This window comes from Vulpes lagopus, chromosome 24, assembly GCF_018345385.1.
Source record: "Vulpes lagopus strain Blue_001 chromosome 24, ASM1834538v1, whole genome shotgun sequence".
Classification (NCBI taxonomy): domain Eukaryota; kingdom Metazoa; phylum Chordata; class Mammalia; order Carnivora; family Canidae; genus Vulpes; species Vulpes lagopus.
Genome location: NC_054847.1, coordinates 6171179 through 6198821, shown reverse-complemented (window position 1 = coordinate 6198821; position 27643 = coordinate 6171179). Strand labels below are relative to the sequence as shown.

General features: G+C 42.7%; 1 protein-coding gene and 1 long non-coding RNA gene across 5 annotated transcripts in view; one reads left to right on the top strand and one right to left on the bottom strand.

Annotated features, from left to right (window-relative positions):
• Positions 1-816: 816 nt before the first annotated feature.
• Positions 817-3615, bottom strand: LOC121482132. Of its 2 annotated transcripts, none has more exons than XR_005985515.1 (3): positions 3332-3615; positions 2630-2874; positions 817-863 (listed from the first exon to the last, which is right to left on the bottom strand). It is a non-coding gene; the product is annotated as an uncharacterized LOC121482132 (long non-coding RNA). The 2 variants fall into 2 exon arrangements; XR_005985516.1 differs by lacking the exon at positions 817-863 and adding an exon at positions 2138-2224.
• A 150-nt stretch (positions 3616-3765) lies between these two features.
• Positions 3766-27643, top strand: part of CNTNAP5 (contactin associated protein family member 5) — a 792545-nt gene continuing 768667 nt past the window's right edge. For all 3 annotated transcript variants that reach the window (XM_041739874.1, XM_041739876.1, XM_041739875.1), the window contains exon 1: positions 3766-4192. In XM_041739874.1, coding sequence (XP_041595808.1) covers positions 4108-4192 — 85 coding nt within the window. In that variant the 5' untranslated portion in view covers positions 3766-4107. The remainder of the gene's footprint in view (positions 4193-27643) is intronic.

Sequence of the window (27643 nt, the reverse complement as noted above, 5' to 3'; positions counted from 1 at the left end):
TCTATCTATGCATAATTTTTAAGCTTCTTTAAAGTAAGGCACTCCGCAAGGATGAGTTCTTCTAAATAAAGCAACATGGGGGAAAATGGGGAGATTATTCAGCTTCTACTTCAGCATTTGAAAGGTGGATTTATCAGACTAAAAGGTTTACAAAAGAATTTCTAAAGGTAAATATCAATCTGGCTGGGAACAGTTTTAACAGTGATTAATATTCTACAGCTAATAAAAACTTGTTGGCAAAATGCCCCCAGAAGATGGCATTGTTTACACTATTGTCTAAGAAGAACAGCTGTTTACCCCTCACTCTATTCAGAGCTGCAGTATTCTTACTGAAATGTTAACAAATCTTAGACAAATGTCTGCTGTTTAAGGCTCAAAGTTGCTCTGAGAACAGGTGTACTTGAGAGAGAGGGAAAAAAAGCTACAACTGTAAATAGGACTTTAAATTAGGTGCAATTTATATAGTATACACTAGGTTTGCATATGGGCATCTAAACTCAGAATTCCAATATTTACTAATATCTAGAACATTATTCACAGTTTGGGGGTTTTGTGTAACAATTTCTCTGATTGTCTTTTAATATATATTTCAAGCACATTTTATTGACACAAATACATGCAATTTAAGTCATTGTGAAAGGAAATTAAGCCCACATCTTCCATAATTATATATAATATAATAAATATTTTATTTATCTAAATATTTTTGGGGGATCCCTGGGTGGCGCAGCAGTTTGGCACCTGCCTTTGGCCCAGGGCGCGATCCTGGAGACCCGGGATCGAATCCCACGTCGGGCTCCCGGTGCATGGAGCCTGCTTCTCCCTCTGCCTGTGTCTCTGCCTCTCTCTCTCTCTCTCTGTGACTATCATAAATAAAAATAAAAATTAAAAAAAAATAAATATTTTTGGATTGGTACAGAAGGTGGGATTATATTGTAGAGCATTAAACTCAGTGAACCAAAACTTGTATTCCCTGGATATCATTTTCCCATATGTAAAAGAGAGGCCTTTATTGGTAAGGCTGTGGAGCTGGGGGGAATCTCACACACTGCTAGTGGGGGAAGGGGTGTGAATCGCTAACATCATTTAATAGAGCAATTGGAGAGACATACTAAAGCTGAGGATAAGCATTCCTTATGACCCAGAAATCCTACTCCTAAGTTCATATTTGAGAAATACTAAGGGACAGGTATAAGAGTTTATGTTGAGAAAACAAAAACAAAAACAAAAACCTGGAGGGATGTCTGGGTGGCTCAGTCAGTTAAGCCTCCAGCTCTTGATTTTGGCCCAGGTCATAATGTCAGGGTTGTGAGATCCAGCACTGCACAGGGCTCTGCCCGGGGCATGGAGCCTGCTTAAGGTTCTCTCTCTCCCTCTCCCTCTGTCAGCCACTCCCCCCTCCCCCCATTGCCCAGCCCCCGCTTAAAAAATTAAAAAAGGCAAAGAAAAACAAATCTGGAAATAGTCTGTAGATTCATAAGCAGTAGAATTAACGAATAAATTGTGGCATATTTATAAAATGAAATATAATACAGCAGTTTAAAATGAAAGAATCAGCACTACATGTATCCAAACACATAAATTTGAAAAATATAATATTAAGTAAATTGCAAGGTGTGCAAAATGAAACAACATGGTATCATTTATATATTGATTAAAGATAGTCAAAGTGATACCATATATTGTTTAGGTATGTAAATATGTGTGGATGTATAAATGTATAAAAACATGATGTATCAGAATGAAAAAAAAAGTACTTCTAGATATGATAGGAGATAAATGGGATTAGACAAAAATGCAAAAGTAACATAAATTATACTCGTAACTTATAATTTATAAAAACGGCAGGGATGCAACGTTAAACAGCTGTTTTATTTCTTCTAAAGAATGTCCAAGTGTTAAAGAACATACAAAGATGGATAATGGTGCCTATTTTTCCTACACTCTCTAGTATGATTAAGCTACCACATAGGTGTTTTTAAACCCGAAATGCTCAAAGGCTACAAGATGAGTGGCAGCCACTTGGGGCCCTCAGTAGGAAAAGCAGGCCTGATCAGCTTGACCTTGAACACTAGGCCCCTCCTTACTCAGACCCCTGCCACAGGGTCAGTTTTTTGAATCACCTCTGCTGTAATCCGTTGTAGTGCACCATCTCCTGGGATGGCCTTTCTTCCACAGGTAAAGCCTATGCTGGAGAGGTCTTCTGGTTGCGCAAGACTAGCCTCTAAAATAATTATTTTCGGTGTGAAGCTTATAGGCAAGCACCGCTCCCCCCCACCCCCAAACCCCCAATCAGGTCAGGATCCCAGGGTTTGGGGATTGAGCTCCACTTCCCTGTTCACCAGGGCGTCTGCCTGTCTCTCTTCCCCTCCCTTTTCCAGTATCCCCCCACCCCGCTGGTTCTCTCTCTCAAATAAAATCTTCAAAAAAAGAAAAAAAAAAAAGAAGAAGCAGCAGCTTACAGACAAGAGAGAGGGTCATTGTAAATTACAGGTGAAAGGCCCCTCAGAATTCTTTTTTTTTTTCTCCCTGTAATAAAGTAATGGTCTCGCAAATCCGACAGTCACTCAACTACCTTTTAGCATTCCGATGCCCTGAGTCCAACCCTAACCCAAACCACAAGGTTCACCTGAGGATTCCTGCAGAAGCTCAACCTGCGGTCCCCGCGCAGCTGAGAGCTGAGGGCCAAGGCTGTTGTCAGGAACCTACAGCGTGAAATCAGCTGCCTGGACGCTGCTGCTGGGGGTGGTGGGGAGGGAAGAGGAGGCATCCACATCCTCTGAGGTGGTTCTGAGCCTAACTTGGTCGCAAGCCTCACATAGGAGAAGTCATTATGGTCCTTCATTGTGTTAAGGTTTGGCAGCTCCCTGACAGCTTCCAATAAAAACAAAATAAATTGATTTATGCTAAAGCAGGAGAGTCCCCAGGTGTGAACTAGAAGCCAGAGACAGAACCAGAGTTTGCAACAGGAAGCTTCTAGGAAGAAGAAGCCACCACTCCTCCCCCCACCCCACCCCACCCCACTCCACCCCACCCCACCCCCTTTTAAGCTGAAATCCCTCTGCAGGAGCCGAAAGAGGGTGTGCGGGGGGCTGGGGGGGGGGCTCGGGTCTCCAACCTTAGAGGCCAACCAGACCGCACCCTGATTCGCATCGTTACCTCCCCTGATCCGTGCCCCCTCCCTTGGGAGCCGAAAGCCCTGCAGTGCCCGCCCCAAGCTGCGTGCGGACAGCGGGGAGGGACCCCTGGATGCGGCCGCCCCGGGAGCGCGAGCGGTGGGAGCGGGGTGCGGGGGGCGGGGGGCGGGGTAGTGGGAGCACACGGAGGAGACCTCGCGCATCCCTCCAGGAGTCAAGTCTTCCCTCTCCTCTCCAAAAAAAAGCCTCTCGTTAGCTCGCAGCCAAGCTGTCCCTGGCAAACCCGCTCCTGCTGATGCGTTGCGTCTTGCGAGCCCTTCCAGCGCCCCTCGGGCAGCAGCGTTCCCGAGGCCCGGGTGCAGGCGTGGGTGCCTCTCGGCGGCCCCCCGGGCGGGGGCGGGGGCGGGGAGGCAGGGCAGGGGCGGGAGAGGGTCCCGGCCCCGGGCAGCGGGGGCGCAGGGCAGCGGCGCGGGGCCTGGAGCCGGGGCGCCCGAGCGCGCCGAGGACCCGCCCAGGCCGCTCTTATAGGCGAGCGCGGGGCGGGCCTGGCCGGGGGCGGTGCCGCGCGCCCCGCTCGCCTATAAGGAGCGGCCGGGCCGGGTGCGGAGTCCAGCGCCGGCGGCCGGGGTGCAGGGGCGTCCGCCCGCTCGCCGCCCGGGGTTGCCGCGGGGCTCGGACCTGCGCGGGGGAGCGGGGGGCGAGGGGCCGAGGGGGCGAGCGCAGCGCCTGGAGAGGCAGGTGCGCGCCCCGACCGTGGCCTCAGCCGCAGCTCCGAGGCAGAGCCCGGGTTTCGGTGGCCCGCCTGGACCCGGGATGGAGTGAAGCCGCCAGTGGCCGTCCTGGGGGGGTGGGAGGGGGCCAGGCGGTGCCGAGGACAGAGGGACACAGGGACACACGCGCGCGCACAGGAAGCCGCGCCTGGCGCCTGCAAATTTGGGACTGGGCCGGGAGCGACCGCTCACTCGGGGAAATGGATCCTGTACCACGGCTGACCAGCGTTTTCACTTTGCTGCTCTCCTCCGGCTTGTGGCATGTAGGATCCTCGGCGACGAACTGTGAGTCCCCGGGGCCGGGGCCGGGGCGGGCGGGCGGGGAGGGGAGCGCAGGCGTCGGGGGGGACGCGCAACTGTCCGAGCAGGTTCCACCGTGTGTGCTGGGAGCGGCGGGGAAGGGGGATGCCCACTGCGTGCTGCCGCCGCGCAAACCATCCCAAAAGTTGGCAGAGCTCGGGAGCCGGCCCCGCTGCATTCCCTCCCCTTCTCCCGGAATCGCAAAGTTCGGGCGTTGGGGAAGGTTCTCCGCGCTCAGCCTCTCGCCTGGCCTGTCTGGTTTCCGCCGCAGCCGTTCCCGAGCAGGGCCCGCGCTCCGGAGCCAGGGATGCTCCCAGCCCTGCACTCGGTGGCAGAGGCTCATCCATCCATCCCGCATCCCGGATGCGGCTGCCGGGGGTCTGCGCGATGGCCAGCGCCTGGCAAGGCAGGGCTCTCCGCACCCCCCAGGCTGAAGGCTCCAGTCGGGGTATCGTGCAACCCGCTGGCACCGCTGTAACAGGATTGGGAGTTCTGGCCTAAGACTCATGGCCCGGCGTAGTCAAACCACAAGATCAATGGCTGCCCCTGGTACAGGAGGAAGAGCTTTGATGCACACTCCACCCCCCAAATCTTTGTGCCAAAGAACACAGAATGAGCATGCACTGAGCGCGCCTCCGTCGTCCCAGCTCCAACCTCAGCAAGCGCAGGGCATTTAATTTAACAGGCAGGAAGGCTGGACACCTGGGGATCCGCCACCTGCACTGTGTATTTAAAGAACCGAGTTCGTCAAAGTTGAATAAATCGCTAGAGCCATCGGAGGCTCAAGCTCAATTGCTCAGCTGCCTCTCTAGGCGGAGAGAGGGAAGTTTTTCCAGCTTGGAAACTCCTAAATGAGAAAGAACGCAATTAAGCCATCTGTGTTGTTTCCAAAGATGGTTTATCAAGGTTCCTTGAGTTTCTAGGCTTAACTCCCCTGTCTGCTACCCACCCACCCAGCCAGGAACCTCAGAAATGCTTATCTATATTGGAACATAGCATCATTCTTAGAGAAAGATAGGAAGACGACTTAGTGCTTGAGGGTCCTCCTCCCTCCCTGCCCACCCTCTTAGGTTCAAGAGGACCTTGACTGAGAGATACTCCACTCAGAGTTGCACCTCAAGGGAAGACAATTAGACAAATGTTGTTTACTGAAAATGATCCAAAGCAGAGCCAGTGTTTCTGTCTGCGATTGGAAGTTTTGGAGATTCAGAATCTGCAGTTAGTGGCGATGCCTTATCAAGATTTTATCAAAGTTAGTATTCTACTAAAGGAGTGCTGAAGAGGTCATCCTCTCAAAAAGGGAGGAGCCAGAGGGACTTGGTGTAGAAATCATTTCAGAGAATAGGTAGGAAAAGGTTGCAATCTGATGTTTCTCTTCTCCTCCTCCTCCTCCTCCTCCTCCTCCTCCTCCTCCTCCTCCTCCTCCTCCTCCTCCTCCTTCCTCCCTCCCCCCCTCCTCCTCTTCCTTCTTTTAAGTGAAATTGTTCCCATGGTGCTTTAGAAAAACATCTAAGTGGTTTAGTTAGAGGAAGTTAGGCTTGGTGCTGAGCTAGCCTCTCTACCTCCTAAAACACTAGAGGTCAGTATTGTCCTAATGATGCAAAGGTGCAGCAGCGAAAGAGCTGTTTTTCCCTTAGCGCATTTACCTATCTGGAAATAGTGAATATTTTGAAGATCCACGGAGGTGGGGAGAGGAGTAAGGGTAAAATAGATAGAACATACTCTATAGGAATATGGTTGGGGCTTCCTGATGTAGCACCTTTTCTTAAGAGTAAGGGAAAAAATAAATTGTAGAATGCCCATTTCTGTAAATTAATTGAATTATGGTTAATATGTTGTAATAATGCTCATAAAACCCAAATGGCGTGGATTTAAGGCTCATGCTTATCATTACTGATGCAGCAATAAAGCTAATTCTCAACATTTAAAATGGAACTTTGCGATAATGAGCTTTAGTATTTCATCAGTGACAGTTTAATTTCCCCAGTTTCCAATCAACATTTCAATTGAATGCACGCTCCTTGCTAGATATTTTGGGGTCCATGTTCTTAAAGAATAATGACAATTTTTTTTTATTATGCTGAACAAAATGTGTTAATACAATAGCATGACAGCAGAAAATTACTTCTCAACTCAGTTTATCTTGGTGGTCTTTAGAACCTGTGATGCAGAACTACTAAGGAAAAAAAAAATTAATATTGTGCAATTCTTCCAGACTTCAACTGTCCACATACTTTATCCATTAAATTTAGGGATCTGGTTTACTATTTATCTACAGTCCGTTAACATTTATATGTATGTAGTGGGGAAGGTAAATCTCTTTTCAAATAGTCAATTTGTGGAAGTTTATAGATTATTTGGATAATATTTTTCAAGATTTTTATTTTTTAGAAATAACATTTTATGTCATTTGTGCAAGTAGCCCTATAAATGGGTTATTTGCCTGAGACGCTCCATGGTATCAAAGTATGCTTGTGAACTTTGTTCAAATAAAAACAACTTTTAATTGATCGTATTATTCCAATAATAATATTTTATTATTACATTGTTGCATGTGGAATGCATATGTGTGTGTGTTTAATTTTCTCATAATCTGACCAAAACTTGGGCATTTGTCTGCAAGAGAGAAATGAATGCTTACCCGATTATAGATTTTATAAGTTTCTAATTAAACAAAATTAAAGTCAGGTTAGAAGGCCAGCTACAGAATAGCTATTATGAATCTGTGCAGAGAACATAATTACCAACCAGTAATAAAAACTCTGGAAATTCCCCCATTCCAGATTTTCAGGATATTAAGTAGCTACAACATTTCCTTTGGGTTTACCCTCAGGGAATTAGTTAATTTTGAATGTAGCTCTGATAGGCCAGTGTTAAATGAAAAACCATTTTACATATAATATCAACTCCGTTGACGCAAGAAGAAACAATGTGGCTTGAGAGCTGGTTCAGGTGAAACTGAGAGTTTGAAATGCTGACCGGTTTTGGCCCCAGTTACGCCACAGCTAACATGTCAAATGCCCGTACAGTTATGGAACTTTGCCGTGCTCGCAGGCTTGGGTATAAAGCAGCAATTGAGATATGTATCTTCTCCCAAACAGAATAGCAGCTCAGCATTTGACTGAGGAGATTCCTCAAATATTAAGTGTGTTGGAAGACTGTGATAATGGAAGAAATTGCAATGCATGGGGTACTTACAGGGTCACTCTTTATTTTGGCCAATATTCCGATGCTATGTGGTTATGACAGCCTTAATTTTGACCCAGCAAGTCACTTTGAATGATCTCCAAGGATCTTAACTGTTTGGTGGTGCATGTCAGGTTCACAGAGATAACAGCCTTGAGAAAGAAAGAAAAAAACTCTTTATTCTGTGACGATGCCTTTCAGCACAGACAGAACTTCATCTAAAATATACGAGGAGGTCCATCATATTCATAAACACCGTTAAGTAAAGAGATGCAGTATACCCGGAGTTATCTGAAGCTTAGGCACAAACCCAATCAATAGGTAATATTATAAATAAACAAAGATCAGGCTGATTTTTTTTTTTTCAGCAGGAAAGTGCGGTATGGTTTTGTGGTATTTACCATCAACAGAAGTGAAGGAAGCACTATAATGCTCATTTGAAAGAGTCCTAAAGGTTTTCCCATGGTTGAACAGGCTCATCTTTGACAATCCATGTGAACTCTCTTTCGCTTCGAACCCTCATAGCCCTCATAGCCCCATCTCCAGACCAGATTGGTATTTCCACAGTCGGAACAGGTAAATGAAAAACTAGAACAGCGTCCACCCTAGGGTACAGAATTGTGAAAAAAATTAGTTTCCATTAGAATAACCTCACCCCAGCCCCTATTCTCATTCAAATGAATAGCTGTATTCTAACTTGAAGTTTTCTTTTTTTCCCCCTGCTCTTCCCAGTAGCCTCTCCTTTCTTTTATTTGACCTAGTTTGCCTTACCTACAACACTTTACTTTTCTGTGCCCATTTGTTACGAAACAAAATAATGTTACATCATTTGAAATTTTCCTAAAAGCTTTAGTTGGTGATCCAGAGCTCTTTAGTTTATATGCCAGAACTCTGCTGAAATATGGCTTGTATGCACAAAGCTAATTATCCTCGTTAGTTAGGAAGGTGGGGAGAAAGTCTAGTTACCACAAAGATCATAAAACAGTAGTCATTCACTCAACGGAATTTTGTTTGGAAGATTCAGTGTACTCATTTGGAGCCAATAATGGCATTTTTAATACATAAGGGAAACTCTTCATTCATCAAAACTCTGACACTTTCCGGAAAGTATCCTCGTAGAGGTTATCGACTTATCTTAATGATCATGGTGTGTTAATTGAAGGAGTTGGATCAAATAGTTATTCAAGGCCCTATCTAGTCCTAATGTAGTTTTGCCTTTCCTGATGTTGCCTACTGGTCATTCCATTTGGATACTTCTGGGATGGTCGTATTCTAAATTGCTAAGCAATTATATTTAGAATAACAACATAATAGGGTTTGAATTCCTACTAACTGCTGTGCTCTTTGTATCTCTCACTTCATATACCATGTCTACATAATTTGGCAAGGCAGTACAGCTAGGTAGACTTTATTAAATTCAGTTTACAGATGAGTAAATTTAAGGTTAATAGAAGTTAATAATTTCCCAGGATCATAAAGCTATGCAATGGGAAAAAAAATCAGGATCTGGGCCTCTACCTATGTCCAAGATCAGACTCTGCAAGATATGAAATTAATTCCCATGCATGCAATTGGGGGCTTTTTGAGCCTGCAAGTTGTCTTAGGATCCCTATGGTTAATCTCTATACCTCTATCCATAGCAAAGGGCAGGGAGGTAGCAGTTTCCACCAGAGCCAACTCCTGAGTTAACCCTTACAAAAATAAGAAGAAAGAAAAGAGAAAGAAAGAAAGAAAGAAAGAAAGAAAGAAAGAAAGAAAAGATAGATCTGATGTAAGATGCCTGACATCACTATGGTCAAAGATAAGGGGCCTCACATTGAGATGAGCGCCAGATACTTTAGTTTTCTTTTATAAGTTTCAGTAAAATACTGGATTATGGAAGAGCATAGCCTTGATGAGGACTTGTGACCACACACACACACACACACACACTACGGAAGCTACCTCTGTTGGCATCATGTCTTCTAAGTCTCTAGATATTAGACTAAATGTATTAATTAAATAGCAGGTATGAGCCCCATCTCCCTGTACAGGGCTATTTCTGATCTGGCCCTGCCTAATGCTCTAAATTGCATGTGTACCATTCCTGCCCTGTCCCCTAATTTCCAATTTAGGGAACTCCACACTCTACAAGCAAGCCATACTATCCTGCATCCCACTTGCATTTTTTTGTATATTCTTTCTGCATGGTCTAGTTATCCTTTTCCATTTTTTACCTGCCCTCACTTTCTCCAGTTACAGAGGTATGTGCATGAGCACGGGCGCACGCACACACACACACATGTGCGCATTCCCCGCACTAGGCTAAGTGCCTCTATGCATGACTTACGGTATTTCCATAGCACTTTCTTATAATCCTTTTCTCCCCAAGTAGATGCAAAGCTCCCTGATTATCATATTTCATTTCAGTGTCTATATTCAATACCTAAAACATTGAATGAATGAATGGATGAATCAGTGAATGGTTTCCAGCTAAGAATTTCCATTTCTAAACAACAAAAAATCTTTTTATGGCCCTGTTGTAGACTTTCTAAGTATATTTGATTTATTTTTAACTAGAAAGTATTACTTATTATTGTCGTAGAAATGCTAAGAAGATCTGACCTCAGTACTGCGTTTGATCTCATTTTATTAAATTGCTTTTGCAATTTTAACAATCACTTCCTATGTAGCTGAAAATACACAAATATATAGCTATGAAAATCTTTCTTCATAGCCCAGAGTTCAGTATAAAAAGGAAAAGTGTGAATGCTGTTTAATATGGCTTTAATAGTAAATTACTGGAAAGACTGTATTTTATTGCAAACCGATAACCTGACCCCAATGACGCTATCCTGAACCTCTGGTATTCTCTCTCTAAGCTGTGGTTGGAAGTTTTATATATCAATAGTTTGTGCGTGTTATCCATTTGAAAAACCTGTTGAAGAAATGTGTCCCAAATGAAGGCTCTCTTTCCTAAACTCCAGTTTTTCTAGAAACAGGAGAAATAAAGAGATGAGAAGAGATCATGGACTACCCATGATCTCAAGAACTTTAAACACGGATAGCCAGAAAAATAAATCTTTAATCACGTCAAAGTGATAAATGTTCTAACAAAGATAAGTGCAAGGTGTAATGTGAGGCACAAAATGAGCATCTCAGACTGGCTGGGGTGTCACTGCAGGTTCTCCAAGGGAAGCAAGATGGAAGGCAAGTCTTGAACAAAGTCACACTTCACTCACTGGAGGAATGGGGGGAGACTATCACAGGTTTTTTGTGTGAAGGCTTGAGAGTGAGGAGTGTTGTAGTGACTACTTTTGGGAAGGGCTAGGAAGCAGAAGTTTAGAAAAAGAGATGAGGGAAATTGGTAAAGAGAGGGTGTCTTATTTTTACTGTTCAAGCTATGAAGTTTCATTGAAGGATTTTGTGTATATAATTAGATAAAACAGAATAAGATACTTGTTTTTAAAAAAATCACTGTGCGAAGGATAGACTGGACCGGACCAACCCTAGTAGCTGGAAAACTAGTTAAGAGCTTATCACAGTAACTTAGGTAATAATAAATAAGAGCCTGAAGAAGGAAGATTCAGAACCTGCAAAGGTCAGGTCACAAAGAACCAGAAGGAAAATAATGGCCAGGAACATTGAAAACGTAGGGATATATGAACTAGTAAACTCATAGAAGGCACAGATTTGTGGTTAAAATGTATTCTATAGCTGCTACCATTGTTTTTGACAAATGAGAGCTATAGATGCTAGAAAAGGTGCTCTGTTCTCTGAAATGAAGTTCTTCTCTGGGAATACCAAACGACCATATTCTCAGAGCAGTGTATTTCATATTTGCATGACACTATATAGCATACGCTGTCTGTATCCATCATTCTGATGCATCTTCTAGTCTGTAAATTATACCGATTTTTGTCAGCAGAGTGAGAACTAGTCATTAAGAAATGTGTAATTAAACCTCAGTGTTTCTGTTCTGGATCCCCTTCTGGCGGGGGGCGGCGGGGGGGGGGTGGTAAGCCAGGGATCATTTCTACTATCAGTGGTTGCTCTTTGGAAAGAGAAACAAGGGGCAGTTGGGTGTGCCACGTTGATTTGCTATCATTGGTAATTGATTTGCTGGCATAAATTCCATGTCTCTACATTTCTAATTGCTTTTGTGCATATTCTTGGGGGTTGATTAATGCCATCTGTTCGCTGGATCAGCTGAATTGATTGAGTTTTAAAGGATGACAACAGTAATGTTGAAGTTAGGGGGAAAAATGAAAGGGAAATGCCAAAACACACTCATGATGTATATTATTTTTAACTATCCACCTTTGGAAGCAGAAATATCCCTTTGAAGACAGTCCAAGGCAAATAGCAGTTTAACGAAATTCGCCTAACAGACAGATGCTTGTAGGTGTTAGTCTAGGCTAGGCCACTGTTTGCTGAATATACATGTTCAGTTCTCCCCCTCTCCACCCCCTGCCCTGTCCTCTCTCCCTCCCTGTGACTTTCTGTCCCTCTCTTTCCCACTTCTCTCTCTGTCACGTGGCCGTGTATTTTTGGTATTGCCATTGGCTCTTCCCGGAGCTCATGATTGTGTTCAGATGTGAGAGGAGGGGGAGAAAAAAAAAAAGTCTGTTGGATTCTAGTGTTTCCTTGTTATAAAGTATGTGGGCACAGTCACCAAATGTGAAACCTCCCATCGAGGCCTATTCTAAGGGTAGGCCTGACAGGGATCTGCCACCCACAGGACACTTGGGAAAGCCCACTTGGTTCCAACACCCCCTATCCATCTGTCCCCAAACAGCTCTTCCGCCAACTTCATCAGTGCCCTGAATCTGTAAATATGGGGGAAAGCATGGAGATAAACCTGGACACAAAGCCCCACTGGGAGAGAAAATACAGGGATGTATAGGCATGTGGAAGTATTCTTGACTGAGAGGAACAGACCTTTTCCAGAAAAAAAAAAAAAAAAGTTAATGGAAGAGATAGTGCTGGGTATCTGAAGGAAAAGAAGAGAATATTTTCAATGGGGGAAGGGCAAAGAATAGGGATGTTCAAGGTGTCTAAGACAAGTGTTGCCAACTTCTTGATTTCACCCAGGACCCTCCGTATTCCAAGCAGGTGGGCAATGAGTTGCTGAAGAAGAGCCAAAAGGGCATATGTCACACAGTTGTGGGTTGACTTCCTTCTCACTCAGCAAACATTCCCTGTGGGTACTAACGTGGACCTTGTAAACATAGTGTGAGGAGAACATGAGTCACTGTGTATACATAAAATACATATGATGTAGGAATTAAGAGTTAAGCCTATTACTATAATTACTATGAACCTCACCATGAATTCTCTCAAAATCAGTTATGATACAAGTTAGGGCAAAGACGTTTCCATTCTCAACTGGGTGAGCAGACAGCTGAGTGATTGCCACGACAAACAGAAATTTGTTCTCATTTTAACTCCAATTTCAGGGGGACTGTGGGCAGGATCAGTCTCCACCTGACAGAAATATGATTGTCTGCATACCTCACTTGATTCCTGAGCTCTGTGAGAGTATGACCCCCGCTTCTGGGCTGTGGACCCACTCGCTGTAAAGCTCACAAAGGGAGCCTCATAAGTGGAACGGTGGTGGTAATCTAGAAGAATAAGCTCCAGAAAAGTGAGCAGACCCTTGCAGATAGCATCAGCATTCTGGGGGCAGCATCCTTGGTCAGACCTTGAGGAAATCCAGAGAACCTGGGCAGGAGTATGTGTGCAGTGTTCCCTGTGTCCAAAGCCCTCCATTTGCCGGAGGCTCAGGCAAGAGTTTGGGAGAAGGTTTCTCTTTTGCACCGCTGACCCTGTGTTGTGTAGATAAATAATAGACATGCTCTCGTTAATGTTGGGTTAAAAATCAGGTGCTTGTACGATGGTTAGTGTATGATAAGTGTCTTGTCCATTTGCAAGTGAATCATTCATTCATTCATTGCTTCAAAAATAGTTGTGAAATGCCTGCTGTGCATTCATGTCTGTGTGCATTCCTGAGGACTTTTGTTCAGTGACTGTCCATTGTTGGGGGATTCGGGATCCCTGTCCACATAGCCCCAGGAACAACAATAAAGCAGAACAGTATCTCTTCAAAACATTGCCAAGGCACCATGGCCCCTCCGCTCTGTTCTTGATCAATTTCTTAAGCAGCCTTTCCTGTTTCAAGATCTTTTCTCTCTGCTTCCTTGTCTTCAGTGTTTCTTTACCTTTGCGTCAACTTGCCTGCTTCCTAATGCTCCCTCCTTTTCTTTCCCCTTGTTCCATCCCTCTCTTCAAGTTCTTCTACCTTTTCCTCTTTCTCGGTTCCTTCTCTAGCTCTGTCTCTCTTCCTTCACTTGGCCTGCCTCAATCAACATTTCATAAGTGACTTGGTTTTGTGTGTTATGGCCAATGCTAATCCTTTTCTTTTTTAAGAGATTTTATTTATTTGAGGGGCGGGGTGGAGAGAGCGCTCCTGCTTGCACAGGAGCAGGAGAAGGGGAAGGAGCAATGGGAGAGGGAGAAGCGACTCCCCCCTGAGCAGGGAGTGCATCTCCAGGCTCATTCCCAGGACCCTGAGATCATGACCTGAGCCAAAGGCAGATCTTAACCAACTGAGCCACCCAGGCACCTCCTGAAATTAACCCTTTTCAAACATTTTTATTGAAATGCCTCTCACCAGGCAAAAAAAAAAAAAAAAAAAAAAAAAAAAAGAAAGTTCAGGAGAGCCCAGAGGATTCTCATTTCTCTCTCAAGTAGCTACTGAAGCATGTAATTTCTTGAATTTTTGTCTTAAGCTCTCAGGCAAATTTACATTCTGCTCTGCATTATAGCCATGTTTATATTACGATAAGAAAAAAAGCTTCCCAGGATCTCCAATTAAAAATTGATGAGCAAAGTTCATTCACTTAACCCATGGCAGAGGGCCACATAGGCCTGGAGGTGCAGGTCTGAGCTTTTTGGCTCTGTCTCCCTGCCTATGCCTTCTAGGGTTCCTGTGTGAAGGAGAACAACTTCCCTGTTCTCCTCTCACCTTGGAACAACAGCTGCTTCATTTGCCATCAACTGTGACTGCTCTGTGAGCTGCACATTACAGTTAATCAATAATGGGAGGTGAGGGTTGCTTATCAATTCGCAGGAGGGAAGGAAACCCACAAGCCTGCGAAGTGACTAGAAATGTCGCTGTTTGCAGGGGCTGTGGGCAAGAAGTGCGTGCAGCCCCCTCCAGGTCCGTGCTGCACCCCACTGCAGTGCCCGGGTTATGTGTGGTCACATGTATGAGGTTTACCTTCGAGTGAATGAGCTCTGCCGGGTGACAGGATTGGGGTCAACAGGGCAGATTCTTCCTGATTGGAGACGGGCTGAGCTCACCAGGATATTGAAAGAGAGATTAATGCCTCTCATTCTACAACAATCAGGAGCCTTTTGACACAATCAAAAGAAATGAATCCAGCAGATTAGAATGTTGGAACACTGGAGATTAGAGATAAAGCTAAGTAATGTGTTTCTTCATTGTCAGGGCTTCCAAACCTCCACCTGGTGCCAGGGGTGGTACCTGATAAGGTCTCAGTCTATTCCTAACCACAACCATCCTCCTCTCCATTGGTGACTGAGGATGTAGTGGCTTGGATGGTCCGGTTATTTACCCAATATCAAAGAGTGAGGAGGTCATCACACTGGCATTATAGTCCATGTTTTGCTGGCTGCAAAGTCTGTCCTAGTTTTCCCTCTGCTTGCTGTTTCCTGGAACCCACAGCTAAGGCCGAGCCATCCTTGAACTCAAGCTGATGTTTAACCTTGCAGGCCACCCCTTCTCTCTGATCCAGGGTGACAAAACCCTTGTCTGGCTAGACCTACCAATTCCTCCCAGTCTGGAGGTAATCTTTTCCTAACTTCTCAGTCCTTTCCCCCACATCTAGAAGTCTCTGTGGCAATTAGCTCCTGTACATCAAGCTATATGCAAAAGTTGATTGGGTTACTCCTTAAAGCTTGCACCATCAAATCCCCGTGGCCAGGCTCCACTATCACTAACAGCCTTGTGGATTCCATGATCAATGCCCACTGTCAGTGTGTCTGCTCTTATTTCAAGCTCCTTTGGGATCTTCCTCTGTAAGTGCAGTATTCTTTTTTTTTTTTCTCATCTGCATCATACTGCACTGCTTCTAGAATTTTCTAGATGTGTGTTCTTGTTTTTTTTTTAAGTTTGTGGTAATAAGAAAAACCCTATTTGCAATACTTAGTCACAGGTTCAAATAAAACAAAGGTTGGATGGCCTTCAGATCTGTTCTACATCTTTGGGCTACAGAGTTCGTCCCCCACATGGCCCCAAACCTCCTTTCATCCAGTGGGTATAGATGGGAGGGCGAGTTTAACAAGTGTGTACCACGTACCATTATTCTTTGCCACGAACTAGATGAGGTGATGAGCATCTGCCCTGCTGTCCTTGCGGTGTTTACTTGATAGAAGAGGACCAGCCCATGTGTGATCTTATGCTTATCACATGCTGTGTGGAAAGCCAGGCCAGGCAATGTTTTGCTTTCTTCCTCAGCTCTGCTGTGCTTGTCCTTGCGATCTGAGCTATTGCTAGGCTCAGCTGTAAGGTGTGTCTTCGTGTGTCTCCTTTGTCCTCTTTTTCAGATATTTTCTTGTCTCAGTGGACCTTCTTGCTAGGGTTTAGAGAGGCTAAGTAACTTGGTTGTTGGCTGGCACCCTGACAAGAGACTCTTGCCTTTCTTTCTCTAGCAATGGCTGTCCAGAAAGGAAACGGAGAATCTCCAAGGAACTCACGTGGAGGCAATTCACAGATGCTGTGTTCTAGCTCTCAGAAAGAATCAGTGTTTCAAAGAATAAGGCCTTAAATATTAAAATGTATTTCAGGAGCAGAAATTTTTTGCTTCCCAAATGAACTCTTACATTGAATTTCTGTATGCGAAAGAAATGATTGCTGTTTTGGAGAAATGGGACGCTCAATCTCCTCTTCTCTTTCTGATTCTTCGTGGAAGTACCATGTGAATGAAGCCTAAGACTTAATTGCAAGAATTTCTAAGTTTATAATTTTATGCAAAAAAGTGATTAGGCAGAGGAAAGTTTTGAGGAAGAGGGGGATGGTGCCCTCCATGGTGGCCAACATTTGGCTGTGTGCCTGCAGCAAGTCCACCTGGGTGCTTACCACCTGCACCTGCTTTGCAACACTTAATTTGTTGTTGAGGTTATGAAATATGTTAAATATTATCTCTACCCAAGTGCCTACTTTTAACCCCTTAAAATCTATTTTCTGTCCTGATGCTATTTTATATAAGTCTTTGGACAAGAGAATCTTACTGGCATCTATGGATTATAAAAGAGAGTAGCTTATCCAGGGTGTGTCTCTTCATTTGGGTCTCCTCAGTGAACAGTTGCTCTTCTTAAGGAAATATTATGTTGTAAAGGCCTTTGAGCTATTCACCTTCATCCCTTCTATCTCAGATATTCCCTTGGGACCTTCTCAAAAGAAGGTATTTCATGTTAGCCACACAATGAATAGCAAAGTAAACTACTTGCAGGACTGAATTAAAGCACAGATACTTTACGTAAAACCCAAGTGCAGCAGTGCCTCAGTGGCTTAGGCAGTTAAGCATCTACCTTTGGCTCAGATCATGATCCTGGGGTCCTGGATTCGAGCCTCACATCAGGCTCCCTTCTCAGCAGGAGCCTGTTTCTCTTTCTCCCTGTACTTGCTCTCTCTATCTCTGTCTCTCTCAAATAAATAAATAAAATCTTAAAGCAAAGGGAAGTGCAGATAGCAAGCCTGCATAAGGGACAGGATGGAGGCAAACCCCTGAACGCTGGCACGCGTTTCACCATGTGTTAAAGGAGGCATAAGCTCATGCCTCCACCTCTTAACTTTTGTGAGAATAATAGACCTTCTGCCTCCATCAGTGAAGTCCTCTCCATGTGCTCCCTCATGTTAATTAATGTGGCTAGCAGTGGTAAAGGTGTAGCAATTAAATAAAACTGTTGCATGTCTCCGATTCAGCCTTGGTTCCTGATGCTGATGCTGGCTAGACTGTCAGTTGCAATCACATGCTTATAGGTTTGCTTACAGTTCCATGCATTAGAAAATCATATTGCATTTAGATCTGCACTGTACTTTTATAAGAAAATAAAACACCTAGTGAACTCCAAATGCTCTTGCTCTGCATTCTTAATAGAATTTAATATAATAAATAATTTAAGATAATATATGCATACACATATATATTATATATTTGAGTTTTCCTTCATGGTTAATATACCAGGTAGAGTTTTACATGTGTATACACTCTTTGCGAACTGCTTATTCTGGCAAATGTCAAAATTTATTATCCCCCAAGGTCAATATTGACTTGGGTGTCACCTTTGTGAATATTTACCTCTGTAGATAATGAATTGAAATGGGCATTTGGATGGAAATTAATATCTATTTATTTTCTGAAATCGAATATGTTTTGCCAAGAAGTTGGATAAATGCTGGGGGAGGCACACAGACATGTCCCACTGTGGCTGCTCTGTTTCAGGGTAACGTTCAAGCAAGCATCTTTTGCATCCCAATTTAATGTCGTTATTTTTTTTATAGTTCTTTCACGAGTTCTTTTACCTAGTGGACAGAATGCAAATCTTCTAATATATTCAGCTTGACATTTCAGTAACCTAATTGGGAGATGATGATACTTGGGCATATGGATGAGTATACATGGGATTAATAAGCACCTTGGCCTTGGAATTTATTTAGGCCAAGATACTACTACATCAAAAACACAAAGCTCCTTCAACAATGATCTAATTACATGAAGAATATAGGAAGAGACATAAAATCTCAAAGTGGTTCTTTTGGTTTTGAGCCATTGAATTTTTGTTTTGAAATAACCTTATGGCATGTGTTTTGAAGCCTCTGTGTGTGTGTGTGTGTGTGTGTGTGTGTGTGTGTGTGTGAAGTGCTTGCTTCTTTATTTAGAAAAGTTAGTACCACATGTTTTGGCACTTTTTAATTATATCAAACCAGCTTAATATTTTTTCTAAAATTGTGAGTCTACAATATAAATATTTCCTGTTGTCCTTGTCATCACTGTTTTATTAATCCAAGGTACTGAGTTATCGAATACATGCTTATACATATATTTATACACACACATGCACACACACAGAAAGTAATGTTCTGCCTTAAAATGAATTGATAAGACACTTAAATGAAAGTATAATTGTGACAGGTGCTATGTGCTGTCATATATGTATGGAATATAGATATGCTTTTCTGTACAAATATTCACACACATTGCATTCCTGATTTTGTCCTTTATAAATAAGATGGATTAGTTTAGCTGTCATGTCAGCAAATCTTTTCCTGCTGTTAACGGTCTGATAAAAGATCTGGACTTAGGAGAGAATATCATAATTAAACTCATGCCATGGCTTAGTAGTCAAGGGAATAGACCACTGTGAAAATTCATTAGTAAAGTTAATCCAAGACATTGGAGCAAGTGAAACAAAATCAATTTAAGTGGAGAATGTATAACTCTATTGATGTTCTCAACCTTGTTGATACATTGTTTGGGCTCAAGATTTCTATGTTTTCTGTATAAGTATCAACTTTATTGGAAAATTCAATTTGATTTATTGGGTTCCTATAGCTAAGCACTTTGTGGCTTCATTGGGAAAATTATGTCATTTTGTAAATGGGGAAATAAAAATACCTCACTTGGTGTCCAATGAAACTCTCATGTTACACACCTTCCAATTCTTGTTCCAGATTAGCAACCAAAGCCAAGGTGGCACTTCTGCTTTTTTTGTGCTAGGAAGATTTAATTCCTAGAAGAAGCCAAAGGCATTGGGAAGTTCCTTTGTCGTTGTTTACGTGTGTTTGTTGTGCATACATGCCTATACAAGACACATATGTGCTCAATGTCAATTAACTTAGTTTGTGCTTCTCTTAAAAAAAAAAAATCAACCTGGTAGTATTAGATCAGTAGTTCTCAACTGGAGGTGCTTTTGCCTTAGGAGACATTTGTCAATGTCTGGAGACATTTTCAGTTGTCACATCTGGAGTCTTGCTACCGTTTCTAGTGGGTAGAGGAGCCAGGGATATTAGTAAGCATGCAGTAAGGCACGGGAACATACACCGCAATAGACAAGCAGATTAGTATCTAGCCCAAAATGTCATGGTAGCCAAAGTCTGAGAAACTCTGTTTAGATCTGTCGGTTATTTATGGGACATCATGTGTTAATTGAAAAGACAACACACGCACACACACACACACACACTCACACACACACACACACACACACACACACACACCAAGCCTTTCTTCTAACATCTAGTCCTTAGGAAGATCCTTAGAATAGAAGAAGAAATACCCTGGTCCTAGTGGCACCTGGGTGGCTCAGTGGTTGAGCATTTGCCTTTGGCTCAGGTCATGATTCCTGGGTCCTGGGATCGAGTCTCATATCGGGCTCCCCACAGGGAGCCTGCTTCTCCCTCTGTCTGTGTCTCTGCCTCTCTCTGTGTGTCTTTATGAATAAATACATAAAATCTTAAGAAAAAAAAGAAGTATCTTGGTCCTGATTTCACTACTTACTGGCAATATGACTTTTTGCCCATCATTCCATATTTTTCCCAAATAAGGGTGATGATACCTGCCCTTGACTACCTGCTGTTGCAAATAACAAATGAGATAAGGGGTGTCTTTGGAGAAGCTGCACACACATTTTGATACATTGATATTTATTGTATTTTTAATTAATTAATTAATTAATTAATTTTTAGTTTTTGGAGAAATAATGATCTGGCTATCCTGTCCTGGTAGACTTTCAGCAAACAAAGGCTAACGGGGAGATGTAAACACAATGTGGAGAGGGATGAAGGAGATGTATCTTGGACTTGGAATGGCAAGATAAATTTCACACTGTTTTTCTAGTTACTTTGTGGTTCAACTTTCAGGCTTGTTTTGCAAGTCATTTGGTCATGCCACCCTAGAGTGCCATGGTGCTCACATGCAGTAGTGAAAATCTGCTCATAGGAAAGCCTTTTATCATTACCTGTCTTTTTTTTTTTTTCTTTTTATAGCACCCTCTTCTAGCATACGCATATATTTGGGACATTCTGGGAAGAAACAAAAGATGCCAAAGTGGTATATGCGAGTGCTTCCTGACATTCAACGGAGGCCATGAACCAGTCTATTCAGATGGCATCTTCTACTTCATCTAGCAACTCAGAGATCAGTTAGATAAGGATTCTGGCTTTGATTGCTTATCTGATCCAATTCAATCTTTAATTTTTAGAAGCAATTAAAGCAGATATACAGTATTTAATTTGTCTTCTCAATGGAAACGGGGTGATTGGCCTTGGCCTCTACTGGAGTTCACTTTCTGAAAAAGGCAGGTTATAAAAGTCAGAAAATGCAGAATTGGCAGAGACCTTTGAAGTTGGGTAACCCAGACATAACTGTGTAACCTATGCAGATCTCCACATTCCTCAGAAGCATTCCGGACAGTTGGACTCCATCATACTTCTTATAAGCACAGAAATATGATTTCACATTTCCTCTAACTAAACCATTTTCTCACTTTCCGTCTCCAGAACTATAACTAATAGGTCATCCTTTCTTCAAGCTTGCCTCCACACACCACCAAACCACTGTCCTTAGCTCTGCTCACTGGGACATCTCAAACCCAGTGCCCTCCCTCTTCATCATGATTTTTCTGCAAATCCATAAGGACAGCACCCCCTTTTGTCTTGGTTTTCTAATCTCTTCTTTTCCTTTATTTTTTCTATGACTTGATTCCCCCTCCTTGTACTTCCCACCATTCACACTCCCTTATTTTGTACATATTCTACTTTGTCAGTGCTTATACTTACAATATCATGTCCAGGGGAAAAATAAAATATAATGTCCAGAAGAGAATGCAGTCACTCCTCCAGACTTATCTTACTGATATGTGAGAGCCATGGTATGATGGCCATTAGGAAACCCGGAGTGCAAAAATTCAGCAAGGTTTGGCAACAGCATAAGGCTTTTAGTATAAAATGAGTCAAGATGGCAAGCACCAAGTAGCTGTGTTGTCTAAAGGACGTCGGTGTCATTTCTTTCTCTCTCTCACTGCTTTTACTTAATTAACACTTCATTGATATAAATGACTCTCTTCATTCTGTTCAAGGGTATCTTGGAAAAGTCTTCTTGTCAGTTTCTCCTAAATTGAGTAAACTAGAAACTCTCATCTTAACTCCTATCTTCAGAGATCTCCGTGGTTCAGTCCTTAGCCTCTCTCCTCTGTACTTCATTACTATTGCTTTCTTCTAAACCTTTAAAACCTATATGGTATATATTACATCCTTAAGCTCTTAATTATATACTGCCTTTTATTGGCCTTAGTATTTTCTATTTATTCAGAATTTGTCTGATTTCAATTCAATTTTATGTAGTCTCTGCTTATAGTGTTAGTAGCTGCCATGATTGACTGCTTACTGTCTGCCAGGCCTTGTCATTAGCATGCATCACCACTAATTGGCCCTACAACTTTATGTGGTTAATGTTTGCTAAGAAACTTAAAGAGAGGGCTGAGTAATCTATCCATACAACCATTAATCAATTGACCTAAAATCCAGTGCTGGTCTGTGATTCCTTTTTTTTTTTTTTAAGATTTTATTTATTTAATCATAAGAGACACAGAGAGACAGAGAGAGAGAGGCAGAGACAAGGAGAGGGAGAACCAGGCTCCCTGTGGGGAGCCAGATGCGGGACTCCTTCTGAGGACCATGGTATCACAACCTAAGCCAAAGGCAGCTGCTCAACCTCTGAGCCATCCAGGCATCCCTGGCCTGTGATGCCATAGCACTGTGTTTTTTCCACTGAGAAAAGAATTTTAGACACTTGGTAGGAGCTGAGGTTCTAACAGGTTCTCAATATATCATTCTGGTTTACTGGAGGAAATTACATTTATTTCCCCCCAGTTTTTGGAATACAGTTCCAAACTAGAAACTGCTTTTAGCTTTTGGTGAAGAAACACATTCAACTTCTGAATATAAACCATGGCTACTTTGGCAGTGGAAGACAGGAAGTCCCACCAGCCTGGGGTTCTGCTCTCCCAAGGCCATCTTTATGAAGATGGTATCTGTATCAGCCCCTAGGCAGTAGCCCCACTGTGATTTTACTCCTGCTGAAATTTTTCCTAAAGCCGTATGGTTGTTCCCATCTCCTCTACTGTCATGATGATGGATGCTGGGAAATGATCACAGCATGTTTGGAGAGACCTATCATTCGGGGTGACCTCATCTCTGAATCCAAGCTTTTTAATTGCAGCTTTAGCACTATTCACACCACAGAAGGAAGCAATGATAATGAAGTAATAATACACTGACATGGACACACATCAGTTCATCCCTGGAGAGTCAATTCATGCAAAGGTTAAGAAATGTACATTATTTTAATATTAAAGAAAATACAGATATGTTCTGGAGTACGATATAAAATATCATGGAATTTTCAAATGAAACCTAAGATGGCAAACATGTCTCTGGTTTCAAAATGTGTATCCAGTCAAGGCTTATTGATTGGCTCACTCTTCTCTGACTTCTGGACTCCTCAGGAAAAAACTTGACAGAGTTTCCCTGAGTCCATTTCTCTGGACTAACATTAAGCCTTTCAGTTTGGCCCCCAGTTGAAAATGTCTTTCTTGAAACACTTTCCTGCTTTTGAGACAGAGTTATTAGTTTGTCTTTACTTTCTGTTACCAAAAAAATGATATTTTATTGTGTGTGTCTGATTTCCCCTCATTCTGATAAAAGGCACTGTATGGGTAATAATATTAAAACTCACTTTTTATTCTAATATCAATTTATTATTATTATTTTTTGAAGTTTTTGAATATTTTATTTATTTGAGAGGAGCTGGAAGAGCGTGAGCCCAGGGTGGGGGGTGGAGCAGAAGGAGAGGGAGAAGCAGACTCTGTCAGCAGGGAGCCAGACTCAGGGCTCAATCCCAGGATCCTGAGGCAGATACTCAACTGAGTTACCCAGGTGCCCCTCTAATACCAATTCTTAAACGTACCTCTACTACTGGCTTTCGTGCTGGGAAAGAAAGTGGAACAAGTGATATTACTAAAAGCCCATATTTCTGCCCCAGTTCCCCACCAATCCTAACCTTGTCACAGAAAGTCTGGCCTAGACTCTGCATTCGCAATCTTCAGGATTTCCATTTTGCATTTAAGAGGTGCTGCGAATCCCCTGAAATTGTGCAAGAATTGCTGTGTTTGTATATGCATCTGTGCATTTTTCTTGGATAAAGGGTTTATATTTCACCTGATTTCAAAACACGTCCATGACCCAGAAAAGATGAAGAGAAAAAGGTTTTGAGAGCCTCATTACCCTGCATGTCCTCAGGGAGGGGAGGAGGGGAAGGTCTTATTCTAGATACCAGTGATTGTGAATTTTTTTCTAAATGTGCATGAGTGACATGTTCTTTCCCAGCTTCTGACAGGATGAGTATGAGCTCTGGTGGAGGGTGACAAGTGGTCTGAGAAGAAGCCCCTCAAAGGGGAAAAGCCATACAGAAACCAAAAGACAAAGACAAGAAAGGGAAACTTTGAGATTTCACAATTTTGCCAGTGGCCCAATATACACATGGCAAACAAGCGGAATTTATACAGATGAACATTTTTATTACAAAGAAAGGAGATTTTAAAAAGAACTTATTCAGAGCCTGTCCCTTTGTCTTTTCCAACCCCTCCCCTATTATCCCTTCATAAAAGAGGAAAAGACAGACAAGAACAGCTTAATGTCTAGCATTTGCAAGTCTCTGAATATCCACCTGAAAACAGCTACCCCCCACAGAGAAATCACTGAACCTTAATCATTTTCCATTGCTTGAGAAGAAAGATGGCTGAGGTATCCAGTTTTTCCTTCAAATGTCAGGTGCCCACAGCAATTAACTAATCACACTCCTACTAGGTCAAGTTACAGGGTGAGGTACGTTTCATACAAGAAAAGAAGACATTTGGGTTGCTATGCTAAGGGAACTTTCTGGAGAGAGAGAAATGAAGAAAGATTTTTACAGTAGGTGAAGGCTCCCCGGGAGTGGCTTGACATCCCCTGAGACTCAGAGGCCAGGAAATCAGGGTGAGGTTGGGTGTAGCCTTAGGCACACATTTTTATTAGGTTAATAACTGGAATGGCCTTTAAAATCTCCAATGTCAGAGACTTCTTTGATATGGAAATCTCAAAAATCCCTAAGATTAAGCATGGGAAAGCCTGCTGTTCAAGTCATCCCCTTCCACGGTATCTACTGTGGCTGAAAAATTGAGTGTTATTATGTGTCAGCAGTAATAAGAACAAAGAGGGTGAGGATGGCCTAACATTTATGAGACACTTAACAAGACCAAAACACTCCTGTCCTTTACATTTGTTAGCACATGATCTTTGTAATAACCCTGCATGCTAAGTATATGCCTAACCCGAGTTTATAAGTAGGGAAACAGAGGCACAGAGAGGTTAAATCCCTTGTCTGAGATCACATAGCTGGAAAGTGAGAAATGTCAGCTCAGGGAGTCTGGCTCCAGGGCTCGAATCTTTTTGTCGGAGGTTGGCGTTATGATCCTCATTTAAGGAAGGAGAAAATGAAGCTAGGTCAGGTGAAGAAGCTTACCCAAGGCTTATCACTGCTTCACACAGAGCTTGGCTTTGACCTAGGTCTGACTGCCCGTGCCTTTTTCCACGTATTCCTTCATAGAACCTGCTTCTTGCATATCATTATATGGGAATTCAGCCCTAGATGAGATGCTGGGCCCTAACTGCTAGCGCCTGATTATGGCCAAGCAGACAGGCTGTAGCTTAACTGGACTCTGTTAAGCCAATCACTGTGGAACTCCTGAGTCTCTTGTACATACAAGTGCAGTCAGGGACTCTGCTACAAAAGGTTTAAGATAGAGGCTTCTTATTCAGAAATGTGAAGTCTTCCACAAGCCAGCTACTCTTCCTTTTCAGCCTTATCTTCCCATGTACGTGGAATCTATCTACTAAGAGTCTATGGTGTGCAGTAGTGGTAAAGAACCAGCCCTTGCTGTATAACACTGTAAATAAGACAAAATAATATTTCCTCTATCTGTCTAGGTTTTTGGCTAACCCCTACACCCCATAAAAAAAGATTAACATGAGTAAAAAAACGCAGAAGTCTAATAACATAACCTCAAGTACCCATGGGAGATAGTGGGGAAAACTGAGTAACTCCCCGAAATGGCCAAGCCTTCACCTTAAATACTAGCTAAAGATAAAAGAAAGGTATTTGGGTGGGAGAAGCCAATTATGGGGGGGGGTGCGCCAGGAAAAGCACAGTAAACAAGGGTAAGATGGTGGTGCGGATTTAAGTCTTTGCCATCTTCATTGATAAAAGTTCCTAGAATTTTAGTTCTCTTCCTCTTCTTGGAACAGAGAGGGAGACACCCTTACAAATGGGGATTTTCATTATGAATGTGACTATCTCTTGCAAGGGGGTAACCTCTATTGGGTTTCCAGAGCTTCTCCTGTGTCTGCTGTTTTCTTAAAAATAACCAGCTCAATATAATCCTTATGCCAAATGATGTATTTTGGGGTAGGCATGTTCTGCTCCCTTTAAGCATGTACGAGTCAGGATCAGAGAGGCCCAATGGGGCCGTTTCTCATGCTGTCATTGCTTTCATACTACTTACTGGCCCTGCCTAAGGTGAGTGCATGCACACATACGTGTGGGCCGTCTATACTGATCTCAATCATAGCCACTCCCAAGCCTATGCTGAAACCTTCATTTCTTTGTTTCTGAGTCCCTTATGCATTTTTCTGTCTGTGTTTCTAGTTTTCCTGTCTTGCATATCTCTAATCTTCCCACCCAACAGATTGTTCCTTGAAGCTAGAGACACTTATTCATCTTTGTAGTAGCGGTCATTGGCTCCCATTAAACGGGCAGCATGGGATAGTGAAGGCATGCTTTACAGTCAGACAGAACTGGGGTCAAACCTAGCTATTGTCACCTTGGGTAAAACCTCTTAACTACCCTTCTCCCGTCAGTAAAACGAGAATTCTCTCCCCACCCCCCTTATATTTATTGAGCACATTCTTGCCGGATATAATACTCATATGTCATTCAATGATAATTCTTTATCTCTCTATCTAATAAGTGTTCAATAGAGAATTTTACTGATTCTTCCTAAGGTACTGATAATGAAAGTTTGCCTTTAATTTCTATTTAGGGGCTTGTTAGCTGGGTCAGCATACAGAGATCCATTGCACGTGTGAAGTTATTTGTGTGTACTGTTGAATTCATAACACTTTCTAATGTGGAGAAGTTAAGAAATGGTGAGGCTAATAAGCCTTTTTCTGGAACCACCACAGACTTCTGGGTTTATCTGTTCACTCCCTTTGAATGTCCTGCAGTGACATAGAGGGAACACAGTAGTACATTTATTATCACCAAGAAACCCTCATCCTGTTCTTTGGAAACAAACAATGCCAGAGATCTCAGAAGATACGTTGCTTTGTCTGCATCTCATGAAGCAAGCAGAAGTGGTGAGAGTTCATAGGTAAATCTTAAGCTAAGGTTCAAAGAATGACTCAGTACTTATTTTTAACCTGGTCAAAAGTTTGGTGTGTAGTGTTCACCCTTCAATGTACAGACCTGTATTTTTCAAACCAGAATAAAGTAAGTCAGGCCTGCTGTCCTTTCTGCTAGAGGAAACATAATTATAAACAACAACAGAAAAATGTTTGGAGATGAGTTGAATCTGAGTTTAAATGTAGGCTGTTAGATTCTCTGGACTGGGAACTCCCTGAGCTTCATCTGTAAGATGATAATAATATCTATCCAATAGAACTAAGGAGAGAGTTAAAGAAATTACCTTTTACATTATACTTTTAAGTATGGTGCTTAACATCTGGTAGGTGTTCACGGAGTGAGAGATATTATTGGCTTAAAGTTCTGTGGGCTTAACCGTTAGGCTGCACTGCCTTGCTTTGAGAGATACTGAAAAAAAACTGTGATTATCAAGAATAAATAATTAAATTTTGTTAGTAAGATCTTGGTAAAGAAGGTAGGTTGGGGGTCACAAGAATAAATATGTTTGTGAGTTTGCTGGGCCTGTCCTGACAAACTCCCTAGTGCATTTGGTCTCCTTCCATCTCCCCTACCTTTATGCGCTGCTCTTTCTCCTGATATGAGGCCTTTGACAAGACTGGTGAGAATGTTAAAGAGTTTTGGGTCCCAGGTTTTTCCCAGGATTTTAAGGCACAGCTCTGGGCCTTGA